General features: G+C 37.2%; 3 protein-coding genes across 4 annotated transcripts; 2 read left to right on the top strand and 1 right to left on the bottom strand.

Moving 5' to 3' along the window:
• The first annotated feature begins 1928 nt into the window (after positions 1–1928).
• LOC127807837 (peroxidase 42) lies at positions 1929–3853 on the top strand. The gene is made up of 4 exons (XM_052345979.1): positions 1929–2266; positions 2355–2543; positions 2834–2999; positions 3141–3853. The coding sequence occupies exons 1-4, from the start codon at positions 2030–2032 to the stop codon at positions 3548–3550; spliced, it is 1002 nt and encodes a 333-aa protein (XP_052201939.1). The 5' UTR covers positions 1929–2029; the 3' UTR covers positions 3551–3853.
• Positions 3854–4009: 156 nt separating this feature from the next.
• LOC127807836 (uncharacterized) lies at positions 4010–9058 on the bottom strand. 2 transcript variants are annotated; one of them, XM_052345978.1, is made up of 7 exons: positions 8490–9056; positions 8165–8365; positions 6573–7400; positions 6289–6479; positions 5812–6018; positions 5530–5590; positions 4010–5120 (listed from the first exon to the last, which is right to left on the bottom strand). In XM_052345978.1, the coding sequence occupies exons 3-7, from the start codon at positions 7362–7364 to the stop codon at positions 4512–4514; spliced, it is 1860 nt and encodes a 619-aa protein (XP_052201938.1). In that variant the 5' UTR covers positions 7365–7400; positions 8165–8365; positions 8490–9056; the 3' UTR covers positions 4010–4511. The 2 variants fall into 2 exon arrangements, with proteins under 2 accessions (XP_052201938.1, XP_052201937.1); XM_052345977.1 differs by having other exon boundaries at positions 8165–9058.
• Positions 9059–18605: 9547 nt separating this feature from the next.
• LOC127807203 (uncharacterized) lies at positions 18606–19807 on the top strand. The gene has a single exon (XM_052344879.1). It carries the CDS (start codon positions 18921–18923, stop codon positions 19527–19529), a length of 609 nt encoding a protein of 202 aa, XP_052200839.1. The 5' UTR covers positions 18606–18920; the 3' UTR covers positions 19530–19807.
• The last annotated feature ends 1517 nt before the right edge of the window (positions 19808–21324 follow it).

Genomic DNA, 21324 nt, shown 5'->3' with positions numbered 1-21324 from the left:
AAAATTTATCTTGTCACATAAAAAAATTAAAGTACATAAATTAAATTGATTCGATAATCAAGTTTGAGAATGTAATTAAAATAAAAAAAATTAAATAATTATAAAAAATATAGAAATATAAGAATATAATTTTTGCGTATTAATATATATTATTATTATTATTATTATGGGTCAGAAGAAGCATGGAGTGAAACTGTCGGTGGCTCGGTGCTGGGCATGAGCCGCCGGATAATGTGGTCCCCAGTCTTTATCTAATTTAGCTTCGCTCGGCTCCTCTCACTTTCCAAGACTACCCCTTGACAAAGACGCACAGAGTCCTTTTAAATGATCACCATGACTATTCGCTTGTCAGAGGGGTATATTAGGGAAATAACATAGCCCACCAACCACTAGCTAATAACTCATTGGGTGGGGGGGGGGGGGGGGGGGGGGGGGCGCGCTTTCTTCAGATTTCTTCCTCGATGCTTGCAAGGAACTTATTATTTAGCCCCCTATGGTATGGTATGGTATGGTATGGTCTTTAATAAAGAAATAAGGCTTCACCTTTAAACAAAGCCAAGTGATTAGAGGTTAGAAAAATGCTATTTAAATATTTAGGAGTGATATTTAATGGAATATATTTATGTATTAGTGTATCATATGATACAAAATTATCATACTAAATATCTCTCTTAAATGCATAAATAATATTTTCATCAGACATTATAAAACTCCATAGTGATTTGGGTTTTTAAATTAATCATTAATACTAAGTTAGTATGACATTAAGTTACCAAAATTCAATGCTAAAGCCCCATAAAAAGGGAAAGAAATCTAAGGTGAATGTCAAGCGTCCACAAGAAGAGATAGGTGACACTGACATTGTATTAAATCAAGCTTTCCCATCTTTTCAACATCCAGTTTGTTTGAATATATAAGCCACTGCCCTTGTAATAATAGTAGCATAAATAATTCAACTTAGAGAGAGAGAGAGAGAGAGTGGGGGGGCCAAGGCTAAGGCTAGCCCACTTTGAAAGCAATGGCCACAGGGTGTCACAGCTAAATTACATTGTTTTATAATAACCCTAGAAAGCAGAAGAACTAATCAAGCAATATGTTGGGTTGATGATAGTTAACTTGAACGCCACCCTTACCTTCTTGTCATCAATGCTTTCACTTTTTGTTCCTCTACTTTCAGTATTTTTTTATAATTCTTTATTTATTTTTATAATTATTTCTATTACATTCATATATTTATATTTTTAAATTAATTTAATTTTTATGTATCAATTTAAATTTTTAGTTATTTCAATTATACATCTATTTATATTTTCGAATCAATTTAACTTATATATTTTAATATGTAAAAAAGAGTAAACTAATTCATCTTACTTTACTCTCTTTTTATACATCAAATACAAAATTTAAATTGACTCAAAATTATAAATATAAAAGTATAATTAAAATAATAATAAAAATTAAATTACTACATACAAAATTTAAAATACAGGAATTAAATTTATTTAAAAATATAATTAAATAATAAAATATTTAAATAATCATATAAAAAATATAATAATAAAAGAAAAAAATATAAATTTTACCGTTCATTCGCACGATAATTCATCTCTTACCATGCTGTAAATAAACACTCATTCTATTGAAAAAATCATCTTTTTACTAAGAATTTTCTGGGACGTTTTCCCTTGTTTTAAGTGGTGGACGCTGAAATTGGGGTGATAATAACTGTAGCTGCATCATCTGTTCACTGAAAACCAGAATCCCAAGCAAATTCAGATTATTTTAGAAACTTGATGGTGCGTTGGCAGTAAATGCAGCATCGGCAATTGCCAGAGAAAAGGGCAAAGGCATCAGAGTCATTCATTGCTCCAAGTTCGTCTTTTTTCTTTAATTCAATTTGAAACTGCCGTTCCCCAATTTTCCTTTTTTTATATGAAAATTGCCTCTCTCTCTCTCTCTCTCTCTCTCTCTCTCTCTGATTTATTTAAGAACCAGGCAGTGAGGCCTTGTGTACAGAGTATAGAGAGAAATGGGTTCCAAAGCTCTCTTCTTCTTTGCCGTCTTTGGCTTGTCACTGGTGCTGTCTCTCAGGCCTGCTTTTGCAGAGAGTGAGGAAGTTGACCCAGGACTTGTTATGAACTTCTACAAGGACTCATGCCCTCAAGCTGAAGACATCATCAAAGAGCAAGTCCGGCTTCTCTACAAGCGCCACAAGAACACTGCATTCTCATGGCTCAGGAACATCTTCCATGATTGTGGTGTTCAGGTACAGTTCCCCCACCATTTTCTTCAATTTCCTATCTTGATCCTGAATATATGTGTATGTATGTGATGCTCTGCTTTTCTTTGTGTAGTCATGTGATGCTTCGCTACTGCTGGACTCAACAAGGAGGACCTTGTCTGAGAAGGAGACTGACAGGAGTTTTGGCCTCAGAAACTTCAGGTACCTCGACACCATTAAAGAAGCTGTGGAGAGAGAGTGCCCTGGAGTTGTTTCTTGCGCAGATATTCTTGTGTTGTCTGCTAGAGATGGCATTGTTGCGGTAAAATTGATATCTACTCTCTTTCCCTACACCTTTACTGGATTTTCTTTGGAATAATCTGAACGTGGGTACTTTTCTTTCCACCTAACTGTTTCCTTATTAGCTTAGCTAGGATTTGTGTGGATTCTTTTGATGTGAAAGTTACTGCAGCTTTTGGAGTTTTTGTCTGTTGCACGTTAGAGTTGAAGCCCACCAAGTTTTTCTTAGAGGGTTTGAGTCCCAGTTTTGTAAGTTTTTGTGTGTGGGTTTTGTGAGTTTGGAAGCATAGTTGATGTTTATCATGTTTACAGCTCGGAGGCCCTCAAATCCCTCTGAAGACTGGAAGAAGAGATGGCAGGAAGAGCCGAGCGGAAGTGCTTGAGGAATACCTCCCAGACCACAATGAAAGCATGTCTGTTGTCCTCGACAGGTTTAAGGCCATTGGAATCGACACTCCTGGAGTTGTTGCTTTGCTAGGTATATAAATAACTACTTATAACTCACTTCCTTTTGTGATCTTTAACAATCATTTTACACATACTGAAACTAGGATATGCAAAACAGAGGTGATGACTAGTTAATTTGTGTTGATGTAATTTGCTTGACATCAATGTATAGGTGCTCACAGTGTGGGCAGAACCCACTGTGTGAAGCTGGTGCACCGTTTGTACCCAGAAGTGGACCCTGTGCTCAACCCTGACCATGTTGAGCACATGCTGTACAAGTGCCCTGACCCGATCCCGGACCCGAAGGCCGTGCAGTATGTGAGGAATGACCGGGGCACGCCCATGAAGCTAGACAACAACTACTACAGGAACATATTGGACAGCAAGGGCTTGCTGATAGTGGATCACCAGCTAGCCACAGACAAGAGAACAAAGCCTTATGTGAAGAAAATGGCTAAGTCCCAGGACTACTTCTTCAAGGAGTTTTCAAGAGCCATCACTATTCTCTCTGAAAACAACCCTCTCACGGGGACCAAGGGTGAGATCAGAAAGCAGTGCAATGTTGCCAACAAGCACCACTAGAAGCTCTAAAGCCCAAAATCAAATCTTCTCTTCTTTGTTTCTATCAGGAGAGAGTGGCAAATAAGATGGGTTTTCCTAAATGGGTACTGCTTCATAGTTGTGAGTGGCATGAAGATGGTGGTGATGGCCATGTTGGTGGCATCTACTGTTTTCATTTTAGGTTTCTTCTAGCTCTCCCTTTGTGAGGTTTTCAAGTTTATGCTCAGTGAAGCTGGTGGTGGATGGTGGGATGGATGTATGATGATGGTGGTGGGGGTGGTGTGTAAAGCTTGAATTTTAATAATAGTAGTTGTTCACGATCCATTTTCTTTCGCTCTCTCTTTCATGTTGCTGGCACAAAAGATGGCTCCATACTTGATTTGGACTTGTCTTCCAAAGAAAAGGAAAATAGCAAAAACAAGGACCACACTAGTAGGGCCCTCATAGACAAACATACGAGAGAAGAAATTATTTACACAAAGGATAAGAGATTCCCTTACATAAGCAAATATAGCTTTATGGATGGTTAAATCTTCATTTCTAAGGTAAGAGCGAGAAAAGAAAATGGGATCTCTTCACAAGATGGAGTGTAGAGCAAAGACTCTTTGTTAGAGATGGCCTACCATAGATGGATTGGGGCCCATGGATTGCAATTTTAGTAAGATTTGGATTAAAGAAAACACCTTTTCTAACTTAATTATTGTTTTCTTCTTGATGGATGAGAGGGTTGAAGGGACACTGCTTGTCTTGTTGTGGAACAATAGAATCATGCACCAGAATTATAAAGAAATCCACAATGATATGAGGTTGAATTCTCAAGGAAATATAAGATGAGACTAACTGCTAAAATTTTGATTAAGCAAAAGGGAAAGATGAGAAGCTACATTTTTACGATACGGCAAAGAAATGTATGGAGTTGCAGAGTTCCTCCAGCAAAGATCAACATCCAGGAATGATCCATGTTTTCCTCTAGATTCATGACTCATGAGATTATTCTTTCCTCTTTTGGCACTCTACTGCTTGAACTGCTCTCGGAGTCACTATCAGCTTCCCCCAAGGCTGCATCATTCTTCTCCTTGCCTTCTGCCATCTTAGAAACTAAAGGATTGCATGAGAGATTGGAGTAACAAGGCCGGGGATTGACAGAGACATAGTTCCCGGTAGTAGGAAAAGATCGATAATCATATGAAGGCGGGTAAGGGCAATGAGGGAATGCATTAGGGAGAGGCCAGTACACCACAGGCACAAAAGCATTTGCAGCGTGTGGTCGAAACATAGGAGGATATGGGGTTAGGTTGCGGTAGGAGATGTGACGGCCAGGACCTATGACCGGAGGGTTAGAGAATGTCGGGGAGGTGGCTGGAGCTTGAGAGGGAATAGACTGGAATGCTGCTTCTGCATGAGTCTCAATGGATTTATAACCTATTAGCCCAAATTGATTGGGAGGTGCCCAACTTGAAGGAGCAGTAGACTCTGGAGTTGAGGCTTTCTGAATGCTTTGGGGCTTTGTTGCTGGATTTGTATGTTTCTTGCCTTTAGGTTTTGCTGGAATGGCCTTCCCGGTTGGCTGCTGAAAATTGGAACAAGGCTGCTGCAATACCAAAAAACATAAGTTGCCACTGAGAAACAGTATACAGTAGATGTAAATGTAGAGGATTAAGTATGGTCTCAATTCTTGAACAGAGGACTCATCTGCTCAGATTCAGAGTCAGTCTTGCTAGATCTTCATCATGCAAAACAGGGTCATTGCTCAGCACAGGTTTAACCAATAATTAAGTCGAACCTTGTCTAATGTAAATATGGCCAATTATCCCACATACTAAATATAGCATTACATACATAGTGGGATAGAAACTTAATATGTTATCCTCGACGTTGCTGTTGTTTTATCATTGGAAAACTAAGATGTACAGGTTCCAACACTGCACAAGAGGAGGTTTAACTCGACAGGAGATGAAGAGTTAGCATTGCAATGTTAGAATTAGGAGTTGTGATCTTACAGCATTGCAAGCCACGTGATGTGGAAGGAACAGTTCCTCCCCCTCAGCATCCTCGTCTGTTCTGCAAATATAAAGAAGATCAAGACATTCTAAGATTCCTCAGGAATTGGAAACGAGTAACAAAGAAGTTGAAATACATGAAAATTGCTCCCAAAACTCTTCAAAAGATAAAAGTTCAACAACTAGTTCCAGTGAAAAATGTTACAATTGAATCACAAGAAGGCTGTCCTATCAGTTCCATTTTCGGCGATTGATGTCTAGCAAGCACAAAGAGTCAGATACCTATAATACTTTTGAAGGAGCTCCAAGTTTCTATATTTGGTTTCTTTTTGAACCAGGTCATCAGGAAAACCAGCCATGAATAAGAGAGTGACACCCAAGGCCTTGAAGAAGAAGCTTCCGCTTCGAATGTGGACTAGCCTCGCCATTTGACACATGACCAGTCCAAAAGACTTCAGCTTGTTTCTTCCCATTCGTTGTCTGACATATCTGGAACAATTCAGGCCACCAAAAGTTGCTTATTAGAAAAAAGTTCTCCTGTTATCTGTCAGTAAAATCTGCAAGACCATGTTCTTCAGTAACTAGTATGAATCCCACCTGTGCTCAAAGGAACATTTCAACATGAAGATTTAGGGATGAACAGAAACAAGGCTAACTCTGCCTTGCTTATAACTCTAGATATATGATAATGGAATAGCATTTTTATGCAAATTAGTATCACCAAAGACATGAAAAGCAAATGACGGAAACATTACTCACTCATTTTGGGGAAGGTTTCTCGTCCTTCCTCCATACTTGATGCATAGAAACAAGCATGATGGACAGCTAGCATCAGATGGACGCATGGCCTTCTCCTCCTCAAGTATTTGAACTGGACACAATGTAAGGCTCTGTCGATTAGGATAGAAGATCTTCCTCTGGACGCCAGGATTCTCGTACAAAACGTGTTCCTGGTAAAATGTAAGTAACGAAATGAATGAACAACATTTAACGTGATCAAGATCTAATTGAAAAGTACAAGTGTGAGAAATTTATTAGTTCACCCCAGGATTCTCTGGTGATACGTATGGCTCTCCTTTGTGCAAAATGCTAAAGTGATTGAAGTCTAATTCATACATATCTTCACACCCATGCCTGATACCAAGAGATGCAAAAACTATAATTTTCCTTATGGTGTGAGACTGGGCATTTTTCTGTTGAAGCACTTCCGATTCAAGTATTCTCTTAACTTCCTTCGGACAGAAAGCAACTTTTGGGTGCTTTTTCTGTAATGATATGCTTGTAGATGCTCTCAACTCCTCCTGACGTATAGAAGTATGTAATGACACCTGGTAGTTTCCAATCATTTTGGATTCTATGCTACGAGTTTCTTTTAGCTTCCTCTTGTAAGTAATGGGATCCAAATCAGATGGAAAAGTATCTTTTCCATGATCTTGAATCAAATCTTGGATCCCACATTGGTATATTGGCTCACTGTTTCCCTCAAGATCTTCTTGACCAGGAAGATGTTGGTATAGTTCAGAAGCAACTTTTGCATTCTCTCCTTTTCCCTCATTTTTATGGTTAATGTCATTATCATTCTCGTCAAAATACTCATTAGCTTCACCTTCACTATCGTCTGTGTCATCATCCCACTCAATAACAGATTCACTGTCTTTCAAGTTCTCAGAATGCAGAAGCTCAATATTGTCATCTATGCTCATCCAATTGACTAAACGATTCTCTGGTTTTGATTCCCTCGGGGGTGTGCTTAGAGTTTCATGCTTTGCCTGTGAGGTTTTGAAGTTTATATCTTCAATTCTTTGACTTGATTCTGTCTTCTGTCTTTTGAACATCTTGTAGCTTCTTTCCCTTGCACCGTGACAACTAGCCTGGGAGAGAAAATACAAGGACGTTAAAAATATTTTCCCAACAAAAAGCTATGTTCATAGCTTTCTGTTGACTACTTAAGCCAAACAACAATGCACCCAGCCTTAATCCCACTAGCTGGACCAGGCTATGTAGGTTCTACCTTGCCATTCATCTCTTTCTATGGCCATATTCTTTATACAGCCAAGAAGAGCTGAATCGAAGCCAATAACTTACATTATTTAGGGCATTTGTACAGATCTAAAGATGTTCTTCATGACTAAAACTGAAGGCGAAACATTGTGCCTCATCCCTATAAAATACACGTCACACCCTCTAAATTTTAACCTTTTTATTTAGTCTCTGGTCTTATTTCCCCAATTTTTCTATTGCTCATATTTCGTGCTAATACATAACAAGGAAATTTTAAGAATCAGAAAAATGAATATCAGAGAAAGAGGAATAGAAAAAGTAAGTAATTCAAGATAATTCCAAACCACTTGGAAACTAGGATGTCTGTAATGAACTACATCTTGTTCTGCTGGGGCCCCGGTTGCAACTGCTGCAACTGTCAATTTCTCAAGATGGTAAAAGCAAAGCAATCAATCTGTAACTATGAACAATTTCCATATAACTTAGTCAAATTCACCACTAATAAAAGTGAAAAGTTGTGGTTAGAACAATGTGAGGATAGCCTCAGTAGAAGTAAAGAAACAAAAGCCAAAGAGTAAGACAAATCAATAAAAGTGCCAAAAAGAACGAACATGAACAGGTGAACCATACATACTTGTCCATTGGCTAGCAGAGATTTCTGATCTCTCTCCTGTATTTGAGCTTCAAGGATTGATATTCTCTCCGCGAGCTCTGCATTCTTCTGTCTTTCCCTTTGCAGCTCGGCTGAAATCTCTGCTACAAGACTCACGCTCTCTCCTCTCACTTCTTGCCCAAAAGTACATAATACAGAACCATTCACCAAGCTGGCGCAGGACTGAAGCTCCACCATTGAACAACCACTTGGTTAAAAGAAACCTTATTTACCCAGCAAAAAAGACAAAAAGAAAAAACCCTAGCTCAACTATCTCAGAGCCCCCCAGATGAGTAACTGGTGATACCTATATGGCAAATCCACCAAAAAACCAGGTTTCCTAGGCAGCAAGTTCAATGAGTTGAAAAAGAGGAAGGAAGGATAAAGAAAACAGAAGATTAAATCTCTCTCTCTCTCTCTCTCTCTCTCCCCCGCTCTCTCTCTCTCAAAGAATTCTCAGTAGTACTGTTGTACAGAGATGTGAAAAAAGAGAAGAAACAATAACATAGAAATTATGGGTATTTGAATCCCCAGACTACAACAATCAGAAGATTAGGAGCATCCTAGGCTGCTGATTACTATTTTTATGCCCGTGATTTGTTAATCTTGGAATGTGCTAACTGAAACCCAATTGCTTTGACAAGACACAAACAAAATAAAACAGTGGTACAAGCCAGCAGAAGACAAGAGTATGTTAATGGTTCCCCATTAACCTAACCTAATTCTTTTCAATATTCAAAACCAGCTCATTCATGCCCACTACATTTCACAATCAAATGCCGAGTATGAAAAACCACCCAAAACCAGAAGCCTTACTCTCACTTGCTTCAGTTTTGCAGTAACTTTTTTCATATTCATTGCTAAAATATCATTTTTAAGAGTGTTCTTGAAAAAGCTTATGTAAGAATAAGAGTTTTTTTTGTAACTTATTTATAATCAAAAGAGTGGCAAAATTAAAGTTGGTGTCTTTCCTTGACTGGCTAGTCCATGAAAGATTAAACCTCGTTTCTCTAAGCATATATAAATCTGTGCACACGTGCAAGTAATATAAAATGCAACCTCACGTGCAATGCTAACATGAATGTTGTCTCTAATGCAAACTTGTGTCAGGGGAATATGAGACTAAACCTCGGATTCCATCCTTCTAATTTTCAACTAGAAGGCCACTGATTTAAGCAAGCTGCCCTTGGTTGTTTAAAAGACAGGCCAGCCCTTGATTGTGCCAGAGCGAAGGACTGTGGGGGCGCGGGCCTTTTAGGTCTTTTTGGTTGGGGGAGTGCCCCAGCCGAATGAACAAGGGAGAGCCCAAATCAGAGGTTTTAAACAAATCCAGCAAAGGGCTCCATAGAAAATGTTCTGGCGAAGAAGGCAGAGGATTCCTGCTACGCTGCACGAAAACACTTCATAGGTGTCATTTTTTCATTTTCGAAACGTTTCGGAAACGTTTCCTATTTCCGTTTCAAACCCTATTTATGCTTATTTTTTTAGAAAAACGTCCGTTTCCATGTTTTCATTTCCTATTAGAAACGTTTTCCATTTCCGTTTCATGCAACATAAAATTCCTGTAACGAGAACGCGCACCCTCATTGATTCACTACCTTTCCATACTTTCAAGCTCCATAATATAAAAGAAAATTTCTATATGCAACTCTAATTTTTGTTTTCTACACTCATTTTGAAAAACACTTAAAAGAAAAAAAATTATTTTTATCCTTACTTATAATCACTTATCATCACACCTTGCTTTTAGCCACCCATCAGCATCGGCGGCCCAAACTCTCATCTGTTATTGCAACGAATGCAACTGCCATCAACTCCCATCTCCCATCCATCATTGCACCTATTTTTTCTCTTCTCTCTCCTGTCCACGTTCTTTGCAGCCACCATCATTGCACCTAAACCCCAAGCTCCCCGAATCTTGGGGTTCGAGTGTAATGATGGCGGCCACGTTTCTTGTGGCCGCTAGAGATGATGGGTGATGCGGCCATCGACAAGAGCTTTGCGATGACCGATTTTGCATTTCTCGCAGTCGTATTCGTCGCGACCATCGATGGATGCAATGATGGGCGGCCCCATTCCTCATGGCCACTGGCAATGATGGTCAAGTGTGATGATTGGTTGGAGATGATGGACGATATAAGTGAGGTGGCAGCGTATAAGGGTATTTTTAAAAAATAATTATAATAGATGGCTCTGGAAAGCAACCTTAAGTAGAATTTAAAAATTAAAACCTTAGGGGCTAGGTTTCAAGGGATTGACATGTATGTTCTTACAATGCTGTTTTTGGGGTTTGGCCAATCAAAATATAACCCTAAGCTTTCAAAGTAGCAAGAAGCATTTAGGTGATTTTTGGGTTTAGGTGATTTGAAAGCCCCAGGCGTTCAAAATCAAGTAATAAATGTAGACCTTATTATCAATTATTTTACTTTTCATAGAAAGAGAGTCCTTATAATTTAAAAAAAAAAAATTATACTTTAACATCAAACTTGCCCTAAATGTTGGCATAGACACCATTGTACACTCCTTGAGATGGTTACATATATTATTAATGAAGGATTATTAATTATTGTGTATAATGATTCCATAGATTAATATAATGTATTCAATACACTGCAATATGAGATATATGATTCAAATTGATGCATGGGGAATATTTAGAAATAAAAAAAAAACATTATATTAAATACATATGCTAGTGGAATATTTTGAAATATGTGCTATTTGTAGAATTATCACCTATTGAGTTTTGAGCTCCTCAATTTGTCTAATTATTTTTCATATTAGTGAAAATTAATGTAAAATAGGAAAGAAAATAATAAATAAGTATAAAATTTGAGTGGTTTGATCACAGTTCTGTAATCTATGTCTATCAGAAAAGACAAACCGTTTTACTGTTAAGGAAATTAAAGCATTACAAAGTCTCAAATTTCACAAAGGCATAATATCCCTACTACACCAAGTTACATCGTCTATTTCACAAAGAAATTATATATATAAAAAAAAAAGTAATATATCTAGAAGAAACTGTCAATTTAGGGGTTTTCAGACCACTACAGTTCCTTAAAAAAATCACGTTTAAATTTTTTTTTTTTCCAAATTATCTGAATCGAGCCAAATTATGATAATGAGCTCAAAAATCTAAAAATTAAGACTTATTTCAACAATTCAATTGCAGAGATGCTAAGAGTTAGGAATTAAAAACAGAGAAATTATGAATGAAAATATTTAGGGCCCTGTTATTTCTTTATTATTATTATTAATTATTTTATCCCAAGGCCAAGGGATTTGTAATGTTTGAGGACACTGTTACATTGAATCTTATAGTAATTATGAAATTGAGGTTGCTATTCCTTAATGTTAATCATAAAGGTTATAATGTCGTGCATACATCCACAGAAAACTCGCGTGTACATGTCCAATTGATTATGGTCACTTAAATTTTTTATTATTTTGATTATGTCTTTATATTTGTATTTTTAAAATAACGAAAAATTTAAGTTGCATATGAAAAAAAATCAAAGAAAATGAGTTAAATTACTTGAAAAGGTAGGTCTAGAGACAATTAAAATAACAATCAACTCGAGTGACTACACACAAAAAAAAAACATAAGAAATAGCAAAAATATAAGTTTAGCCTGTACAAACACCCTTGGCAGTGAATATGCCATTGAAGGGCAGAGAAAGCAAAACAATTGACATATAACGCAAGATGCTTGGCAGCAAACACTGGATGAAACTTACTGGCACTTTAGCCCAACAGAGCCTTACATTGCTAGTGCTCAGCTTTTCATTGAACAAAACAAACATGAATGAGACAGTTCTATGGCAAGCTGATAGATCCTCATCAGGTGTCATCCTTAAGTACCTTTATGTTTACTTAATTATTTTCAAAAGCATGAAAATATAGTGCAGCTGAGGAACACCCGGCCCCTTGAACTCTGAGATTAATTAAGCAAGCATTTTCTTAATTATCTCGCTAATAATAATTACTTGAACAGAAGAGATTGTGTTCACCACAAACCCATTACTTGAGAAAGTGCCTTGTGATGACAGCAAATGGAATTCTCCCACAGAACCAATAATATTCTGCAAGTTTATTACTAGAAAATGGTTCAAGATCCCGCCTGCATTAACACATACGTATGCGCATATGCTGGTGTCCAATGCTCACAGAATCGGCATCATTAATTAGGAGAAGAACTCACCCAATGCCACCAATTTATATATATATATATAATCTGTAATCAAGAAATCAAGCATTAATTATTGACACTGTAATGCGAGGAGTGACAATCCTGAATTGACAAGTAATGGGCCCTAGATTTGAAGATGCCAAGCAAGTCACTGAATGCTGATTAAACACTGAAATGTCAAAGCAAGAGCTATGGTGCTGTACTTAATGATTGAACAAAACCCCACCCAACAGAGAAATGGACTTGCCAGCACGATAAGCTAGCCCCTGCGGGCAGCACGCAGCAGTACCCAAGTGGGAGGACCGCTTTTACATCTCAAGTAAATTTAAATGGTACTTTCTCAGTTAAAGCTCGTCGAAAGATGACAAGCTCCAAGGCCGCGTCGATCGCTTCGAGAGAAACGATAAGGGATGGTCAGATATATGATAAATGTGTGCAGTTTGAAACACAAAACTTTCAACCCTTCTGTTGGCGTTCATTGTCATGTTTCAAACTCTAGGTAGCTAGTGATCATGATCATATATATCGGTCCCGAATCGTCAAGTAGTTGTTGAGACATCAATTTGTAATGGGATGACATTTACCTGAAAGATGTTTCAAAAGCTCTGCGAGCCATGAGGTTGACATGCATATATTGTAGCTTTAGTTTGTGGCCAATGACCATGCATGATAATTGAGGCTTGAACATTAATTTGCTAATCAGCACATACTGCTGTTTAATGAATACAACGAATCATTTGGGTGCGTACGTGTGTGATGACCATTTTGAATGGATGAGCTCAAAAGGTGGAAACGCCGGTAAATGATGCTTGTCGAGAGAGAGAGAGAGAGAGAGATCAACCCAGAAGCAGAAAATTGCAGTCAAAACAGGTGGGATCGATCCCTTCATGAGCTTGGAAGGGCAATATTCGTTGCAAATTGGTCTAAATAATGGTCAGATATGTAGATGGGGTTGATCTGCTGCTTGTCGTATAATAAATAATAGTACCAAAACTAAAGGGCATCTCAAAGCATAAATGATTAGGCACTATACTATAGTATATAATTAGGTGCTGGTTTCTTTTCGTTAATAGTAAAACAATTAATTAAAGAGTTAATAATGTTTATGCAATGCATGGAGCAATTAAATTGTAATTAACAGCTAGCATTATTCTCCCGACAAGAACACATCTTGTTAAGCCACCATCAATCTGAATGAGATGGGGGCACATGATGAATGATTAAGCTCTCTCCTTTGGGTGCAGGGGCCCTACCCCGCGCCATTTATCTCTTCAGCCAATTCATTGGCTAGCTAATTCTCACCCTAACTCCACAGATGGATCATGCCTAGTTGCCTACCTGATCATAAAATTAAAGACAGCCCCACCACCTGATGATCAGATTATAAATATAATGACGCTAGCTCTTAATCATAATTAATAAGCTTTGGATTTAGAAAATTTAGAGATATAGTTAGGGACGAAGCTGGACTGATTGGTGGTGGTGATGGCTGGCTCCGCTCAGGCCAACTCTCTGATAGCACTTCATCCAAGGCACCCTTTAGCTTGATGTGGACTGAGTGACGGAGACATAGGCATAAGGAAGAGGCTAAAGCAATTCATTTCTTTGTTTCTATAAATCTGTGAATGTAGATGCCCATATTGATGTGTGTTGTTGCCCCCCCCACCCACATATATACACATATATACATATATATATATTGTCACAAATAGCCAAAATTTCACTCTCAACTTAAAACCCACAAAAGTGACTGACAAAGGGAAGGCTAACCATCATGCTCTAACAAAAATTACACCAAACAGACCTTTCAGATTTCATCCCTTCTATTAATTAATGTTAATTACATTTATTGTGATAAATGCGATTAATGGAAAGTGTTACAGAGAATAAATGTTACTTTTGTTGTGCCCTTACAGACAAAATAATCCTTAAAAAATAAAATAAACCATATATTGCTGGAAATACCCGACCCGAGATCCGTATACATACAAGGGAGAGGGATCTTCATCTTCATCTTCATCTTGCATATTGGCTGGCTGGCTGGCAATCATGAGCGCGTGGTGAACGCGAGCGTAGCTTCAGCTCAATTGCGTAATCAGCGGGTCCCACATGCGTGTATTCAATCGTGTGAGTTCGCTCGTGCAAGTCTGGCATCCTATTGGCTGGCGTTCACTGACAAACTGACACGCTACAATCACACTAAACGACGAAACCCTCCATCAAAATTCCCTCTCGCAAGTAAAAAAAAAACAAAAAATTAAATCAAATTATACAGGGTCAAACTCATATTTTTACTTTTATATTTTTTTATAATTATTTAAAATTTTAATTATATCTCTAAACTTTCATTTACAAATTAATTTAATAGTTATATTTTAACTTTTTTATATGATAATTTAATTTTTTTGTTATTTTGATTACATAGTTTACACTATATCATGATATATAAAAAAAGTAAATTGTGATAAGTTAATTTAACTATTTTTATATATGTTAAAATATATAAATTAAATTAATTTAAAAATATAAATATAAAAGTGTAATTAAAATAGTAAAAAATTTAAATTATTACATAAAAAATATCAAAATACAAGAGTTAAATTAATTCGAATATATAGATATAAAAATGTAATTGAAATAATAAATAATTTTATAAAAAAATAAAAATATAATGACAAAAATATAAATTTGATAAAAAAAAAAAAAAGATACATTATGCATCTGTTGCCACGTGAAGATGCACGCGGGTGACTTTAGGAAATACAAATAAATGAAAATATTTTTTTAAATAGTTAACTATGATATTTTTTTAATAATAATTTATATTATATTAATTTAAATATATAATATATCAATATCAATATAATAAAAAATACTATAAGTAAGCGTTAAAGAACATTTTTAAAGGACAAATTTGATCTGCGGATCTGATTGAATAATATACAATTCAGAAATATATAATTAATATAAAGGGCAAAACGGTCCTTCCATCCCAAGAAGCATTAAAGAATGACGTAGTGGAACCTTCATATAAAATCAAATCAAAAATTAATTATAGTATTAATTATAGTTAGATGAATTAGAATGATGCTACATTTTAACGGGAAGACAAAATAACACACGTATCTAATGGAAGGTGGTTTATAAATATATATATAGGTTAAATACATATTTTATTTTTTATTATTTTAATTAAATACATATTTTTATTTTTTATTATTTTAATTATATATTTGTATATATATATATAGGTTAAATACAAAATCACGGCCGTTTGAAAGACGTGTAGCTGCTGGGGGGGACAAATAAGGTATTTAAAATTATAGAAAAATTAAACTATATATTAATAATAATTAAAGCAGCTGCCCCTGGTAGCAGGAAGGAAGGCAGCCCCATGTTTCTGGTTGTATTGTACCATCAAATGCCCTTAAATCACAGGGTTCTAAAGGTTTAATAATTAACTCATTTTGGAGATCTGAATATATGGTACTATATTAATAAATATTTTAAGTACAAAAAAAAATACTTTTTTTATATATATATATATATTTGTTGAGATATTGAGAGAGGGAGGAATCCAATGTGGAGGTGAGGGTGAGGTGGAGTGGCAGTTGGAAAGATTCTGATTCTGACGGAAAGGACCGATGAGATGGGCGGGCCACCTCAACCCCACCTAGCTTGGGCTTTGGAAGTTGGGTGGCAAGTAAGTACTCAGTCTACTGCCTGACTAGTGACTAGACTACTACTCCCATAGTTATAATATTTATTAACTATTATTAATTTCAGCTAAATTCATATTCTTATTTTGTAATTATTTAATTTTTTTTATTATTTTAATTATAACTCTCCATTATTTCAATTCAACTTATATACTCATATTTTCGAATCCAATCAATTTAATTTTTGTATTTTACTTACATTTAGAGTTTAGGATGAGATTAAATATTCTTACATTTTTGTTATTTTAAATCAATTTAATCTATTATATTAGTTGAATTAACTTAAAAATATAGATATAAAAATAATAAAAATTTTAAATAATTACACAAAAAATATAAAAATATATAAGTAAAAATATGGGTTTAACCGTTAATTAGACTAGACTAAATTGGGATTGCATCATTTTAATTTTTTTATTAAGTGAATAAATATTTAATCATCATACAAATTTAACATTAAAAAATAAAACCCATAACATTTTCCAGACAAATTATAAAATTTGCAATGTTTTCAAAAACATATGTTAATACTAACATTATAGAAAAAATATATATTTAAAAAATAAATAATTAATGATAATATATTATATAATTATATACCTAAGAGATATGAGCGAACCGGAGATAAATTACCATGGCAGAAGATGATTAAAGAAAAAAGAATAAAAATGGAAGATTGATAGTCATATTCACAAATGAAAGAAAAATGAAAGAAGAACACCAAAAGATTAAATCGGAGAAGAAAGAGAATAAATTTTAAAGATCAAAAGAGCAAGACGAGAAGGAGAAAAAATTAGAAAAAAAAAAATGAAAGATCAGAAAGAAAGAAACAAGAGGAAGAAAGGAAACCATTTGGTTGTAGTTATTTTGGGATGTCACATTTCTTGGCCAAGGACACCCCTAGTGGCTCCCACTTACATTTATTTATGTCGCATTTATTTTATTGTCAAGTTTAGATAAAAGTTTGAAATTAATTATCATAGTTTTAAATTAGTCAAAGTACTCAACTAATCTCTTTATTTACAATTATTATTTTTATAATTTAATTTTAACATTTAAGATGATTGAAATTTATTGTTTTGTCAAACATCCCACGAATACAATAAAGTCAAGGGTCTGTTTGGATTCTTATGATTTTATTTGTGATATTTTGACTTTTTATGAGTTAAATTGAACATCAAAGGAAAATAATATTGGTAAAATTTAGCCAAATTGTTAATTTGAGAAGGTAAGCCGACATCGGATTCTTCAACTTGGAATGGTGGGGCCGGGGCTAGGCAAGTCGGGTCGCTGACTCGGAGGGTCCCAGATGGGGGGGGGGGGGCGGGGGGGGCTCCATGAGGGCGTTGATGGAGCGGCACATACAGTAACATTATATCCACCAAACAGGAAGAGATTCAAAAGAGGAGTGGAGGTGCTTAGTTGGGGCAAAGTTTGGAGGCTTTTGACGGGCGATTCACGATTGAGGTTCTTTGTTTATTTGACTAAACGACGAGGCCAAGGGGCCCACTCCCCGGCCCCACCCCTCAACTATTCTCAGCCGTCCAATTTGCTCCCACCCCAACCCTCACCCATTTCTATTTCTGTTATTTTCTAATCCAAAGCTAATCAATATTGTTTACATCATAACAATCAATTAATGGCTTGCTTGCTGCATTAAGTTATATATTGTCGCCATCATTAGCCATTAGTCAGGGCTCCTAATTGTTTAACAACAGCCATCATTGTTAAATTGCTAAAATAAGCCAAGAAAGAACCCTCCAGGTAATGTCTAATAATAGGGTTTAATTCTTTCTTAACGTAATTATTATTATTAAGAACCCAAATCAACTCTCCCAGGTAGTCAATTTCAAGTCCACGTGGACTGGGACCCACATCGGCGTAAGCATCAGCGCCTCTTAGGCCGTGAAAGGACGCGTCGACAAGAAACCCCGGGGGCCATACCCACGTGGAGCCTGGGCCCGCCGCAGTCCACGTCGTCTAGCAAGGTAGCAAAGCATAGCATAGCATAGCATATTGGGACTTAGGAGGGTCCCACTGACCCAATGTCCGACGCGGATAAGTTCTTCATTACGTGATAAATAAATAATTATAGCCATTTTATGTTATTTTTAATAATAATAATAAGAGTAAGAGAAGCTCAGCATAATAATAATAATAATAATAATAATAAGAGTAAGCTCAGCTCAGCTCAGCTCAGCTCAGCTCATGAAGGAATAGAAAAGGAAATATCTAAAAGGAGGAGGAGTAGTAGTAGGAGTGGCCGAGTGGGAGTGGGCGATCCAAACAAGTTTAAAAATAGACAATGGACAGGCGGCTTTCCATTCCAAATCAGGCAAGCCCCACCCATCAACTGATCGAAGCTCTGATCTCCCGCTTCTAGTAACTGGCACGTGCTCCGCCCTCCCTTACACCGCGCGTGGGCCTCCAAATCCGCCCACCCCTCCATTATATATGATGCCTTCTTTGCTTTTATCATTCTTACAGCGCCCTTCTCCGACTCTCGTCTTCCATTCTCACCATGTTGTTTGTCCTCAGCTTCCACCATTAAAGAAATGCGGACAAAATGAACCCCAAATTCAAATGAAATGAAATGAAATGTGGGCCACCTTCCGTCCCCGGCTTTGGCTGATCGAAGATGTTATATATACAAGTGCCGCCTTCCGGGGCCAGTCTATGTTCAAGCCTCCCTTCTCTCTCATGGAGTTTTAGCTCCTTCACGTTAGGTTAGTTACTTATCTTAGGTTCAATTCTCCCCGGAAAGTCAGGATTCCGGTCGCCGTCGGCGGTAGTGGGCACTGGTCAAGACGCGTATATTACATATATATGGCGAAGGGTGGCCGGAAATTGACGACCAGTCGGAGCGAGCGGTTGCTAGGAAGCTATAATTACGGTCACGGGACGGGGGCGGACACGTCGGAGCTAGGGGAAGAAGATGTGTGGTCGATGGTCGGGGACGATCACACGGCGAACGGCTCTGTCGGAGAGTGGAGTCCACGCTCAGCGGCGGAGAGTAATGGGCGCGTGGGATTGAGAAGCCACCAGCGACTGCCGCCAGACGATCGCAACGTGGGGGGGCTGTCGCTGGCGTTTGATGATCCGGGGAAAACGGCGTCGTCGAGGATTGTCCACCAGTTCCGCAGCCAGGACAGCGTGGTGAGCCCACGCGGACGCCACATGGCCACCTCGGCGCCGGTGAATGTCCCCGACTGGTCGAAGATCTACCGGGTTGACTCCGTCGAGTCGCTGCACGACTCCGACGACGGCGTTGACGATCACGAATCGGAGATGGTTCCGCCGCACGAATACTTGGCGCGTGAGTACCGGAAGATGGCGGCGAACTCGGTGGTGGAAGGCGCCGGCCGGACGCTGAAGGGCCGGGACATTTGCCGAGTTCGTGATGCCGTCTGGAGCCAGACCGGCTTCGACGGTTAACCTTTAAAAAAAAAAAAAAAAAAAACTCTTTTGTTCCCCACGTAAGGTGATGGTTTTTGTTGTTCTAATCATTGGTTGGAATTTATTGTCAAATTTTTTGTTGGGCAATGAATCGACCGAGTGAGCTCGGATGAACGGGTCAACTCGGTGGCGACTGAGCCCAGCCAGATTTATCGTCAGCTCCTCCTCCATCTCTACTCTCAGTGTCCTGCGTTGGAATTCAAAGTTGTAGCTTTCATGCAACCTAATATGATTCCAAATATTTGAGATTAACAACACACAGGGACGTTAGAAATAGCCTTTTTATTAGGAGAATATTTATGTTCCAATAGAATGAATGCTTTATATCTCGTGAGACTAGGAGGGAGGGGGAAGAGGGGATAGATTATTATTGGGTAGTCACTAGTCAGTAGTGGGTACTTAAACACCATCCATCCTATATGTTGATGAACCCCGAACCAAATAGAAGCCAAAAGTCCCAAGCACTTTTGGTAGAAGGTGATGTATGATGGGTGGGGGAGGAAGGCCACTAGTTGACACTAACCATGGTCGAACACTAACAGCAAACACAGACGAAAGGGACGCTGCCTTTTGTTGTGTTTTGGGTCTCTCAAGTCTCACCCACACCCATTGGCATTGCTCCCATCTTTTCCCAAGCCACTGATGCCCATTTTGACCAGCTGTTCCATTGCATCCATCTCTCACATGCCCCCACCCCCAACTTTCGATTATTCATTCCTTCCTTCCTTCTTCCAATTGACCCTATATATATATATATGTATATGTATATGCCTAGCTAGTATAATTCTTTGGTGGTGAAGTCCAAGTGGTCCCTTTCATCAACGGTAATTTTGCATAGTATAAATGGTCACCCCAACCCTTTATTAAGGTACAAAAAGGCACAACTTTAATTTGTATTTAAAAAGATTATTAAATTTTAATTTAGTATACAATTTTATAACTAACGTCGATTACCTTTAAAAAATGTTAATGAAATATTAATATTTTTATATTTTAATACGAAGTTCAATGATCATTTATTTTATTTAATTATTCACATTTTTAGCAACGTTAATATCTAATTAAGTTTTTTTAATTATAATTCACAATAATTATAGAATTAAATACTAAATTTAAATTTATAAATATTTAATAATTTTTTTATACCTTAATATAAAAGAAATTATATGTTGCTCACATCAGGCAAGCTAGCAAGGAGAGGCGGGTGTGTAGGTCCCCCCAACAATGGACCCGCACTCCACCCCGTCCCCTCAATTTGTTTGCGTCGAACAAATAATATATTATTTGATACAAATAACGTAACAAAATCGTTTAATATAAATTTCAGTTATTATTTATGCTATTTGACATGAGATAAATAGTTTCCTTTGCCCAACAGGGCAATACGCATTTTCGGACTAGACTTGCTCTTGCTGGGCTGGCAAGAACATGAACATGGGCATCCAACCAAGCCCAACTTACGAGTAGGAATGGTAATGGGTAGGAGGGAGGGGGTTCTCTGTTAATAATAAGAATCTCCATATTCGTACATGTTTTCATCAACAGGAAAACTAATGTAACATATAAATATAAAATTATAGTATGTTACTTATGAAATAAAAGTGAATTACTAAAGAAGTATTAAATTTTACACATTCAATTACCTTTACCTTGTGTATCATCAGGCCGTAACCAATCTTGTGCACGCATTAGTGCCACTAATGCATCTAGATGAAGCATACTATGATGTGGACTTACCAATCTCTCCCTGCAGCTAAAAGTAGATTTCAATGCC

This window comes from Diospyros lotus, chromosome 8, assembly GCF_014633365.1.
Source record: "Diospyros lotus cultivar Yz01 chromosome 8, ASM1463336v1, whole genome shotgun sequence".
Lineage (NCBI taxonomy): Eukaryota > Viridiplantae > Streptophyta > Magnoliopsida > Ericales > Ebenaceae > Diospyros > Diospyros lotus.
The sequence above is the reverse complement of the archived record's forward strand: the minus strand, read 5'-3'. Positions and strand labels throughout refer to the sequence as shown.

Coding starts and splice junctions, on each gene's coding strand:
- LOC127807836 (XM_052345977.1), bottom strand. CDS start 8,380: ATGGTGGAGCTTCAGTCCTGCGCCAGCTTGGTGAATGGTTCTGTATTA. Junction 6,480..6,572: donor TATCACCAGAGAATCCTGGG/GTGAACTAATAA, acceptor ACATTTTACCAG/GAACACGTTTTGTACGAGAA. Junction 6,019..6,288: donor AGAAACCTTCCCCAAAATGA/GTGAGTAATGTT, acceptor GAATTGTTCCAG/ATATGTCAGACAACGAATGG.
- LOC127807203 (XM_052344879.1), top strand. CDS start 18,921: ATGGCGAAGGGTGGCCGGAAATTGACGACCAGTCGGAGCGAGCGGTTG.
- LOC127807837 (XM_052345979.1), top strand. CDS start 2,030: ATGGGTTCCAAAGCTCTCTTCTTCTTTGCCGTCTTTGGCTTGTCACTG. Junction 2,267..2,354: donor TCCATGATTGTGGTGTTCAG/GTACAGTTCCCC, acceptor TTCTTTGTGTAG/TCATGTGATGCTTCGCTACT. Junction 3,000..3,140: donor TGGAGTTGTTGCTTTGCTAG/GTATATAAATAA, acceptor ATCAATGTATAG/GTGCTCACAGTGTGGGCAGA.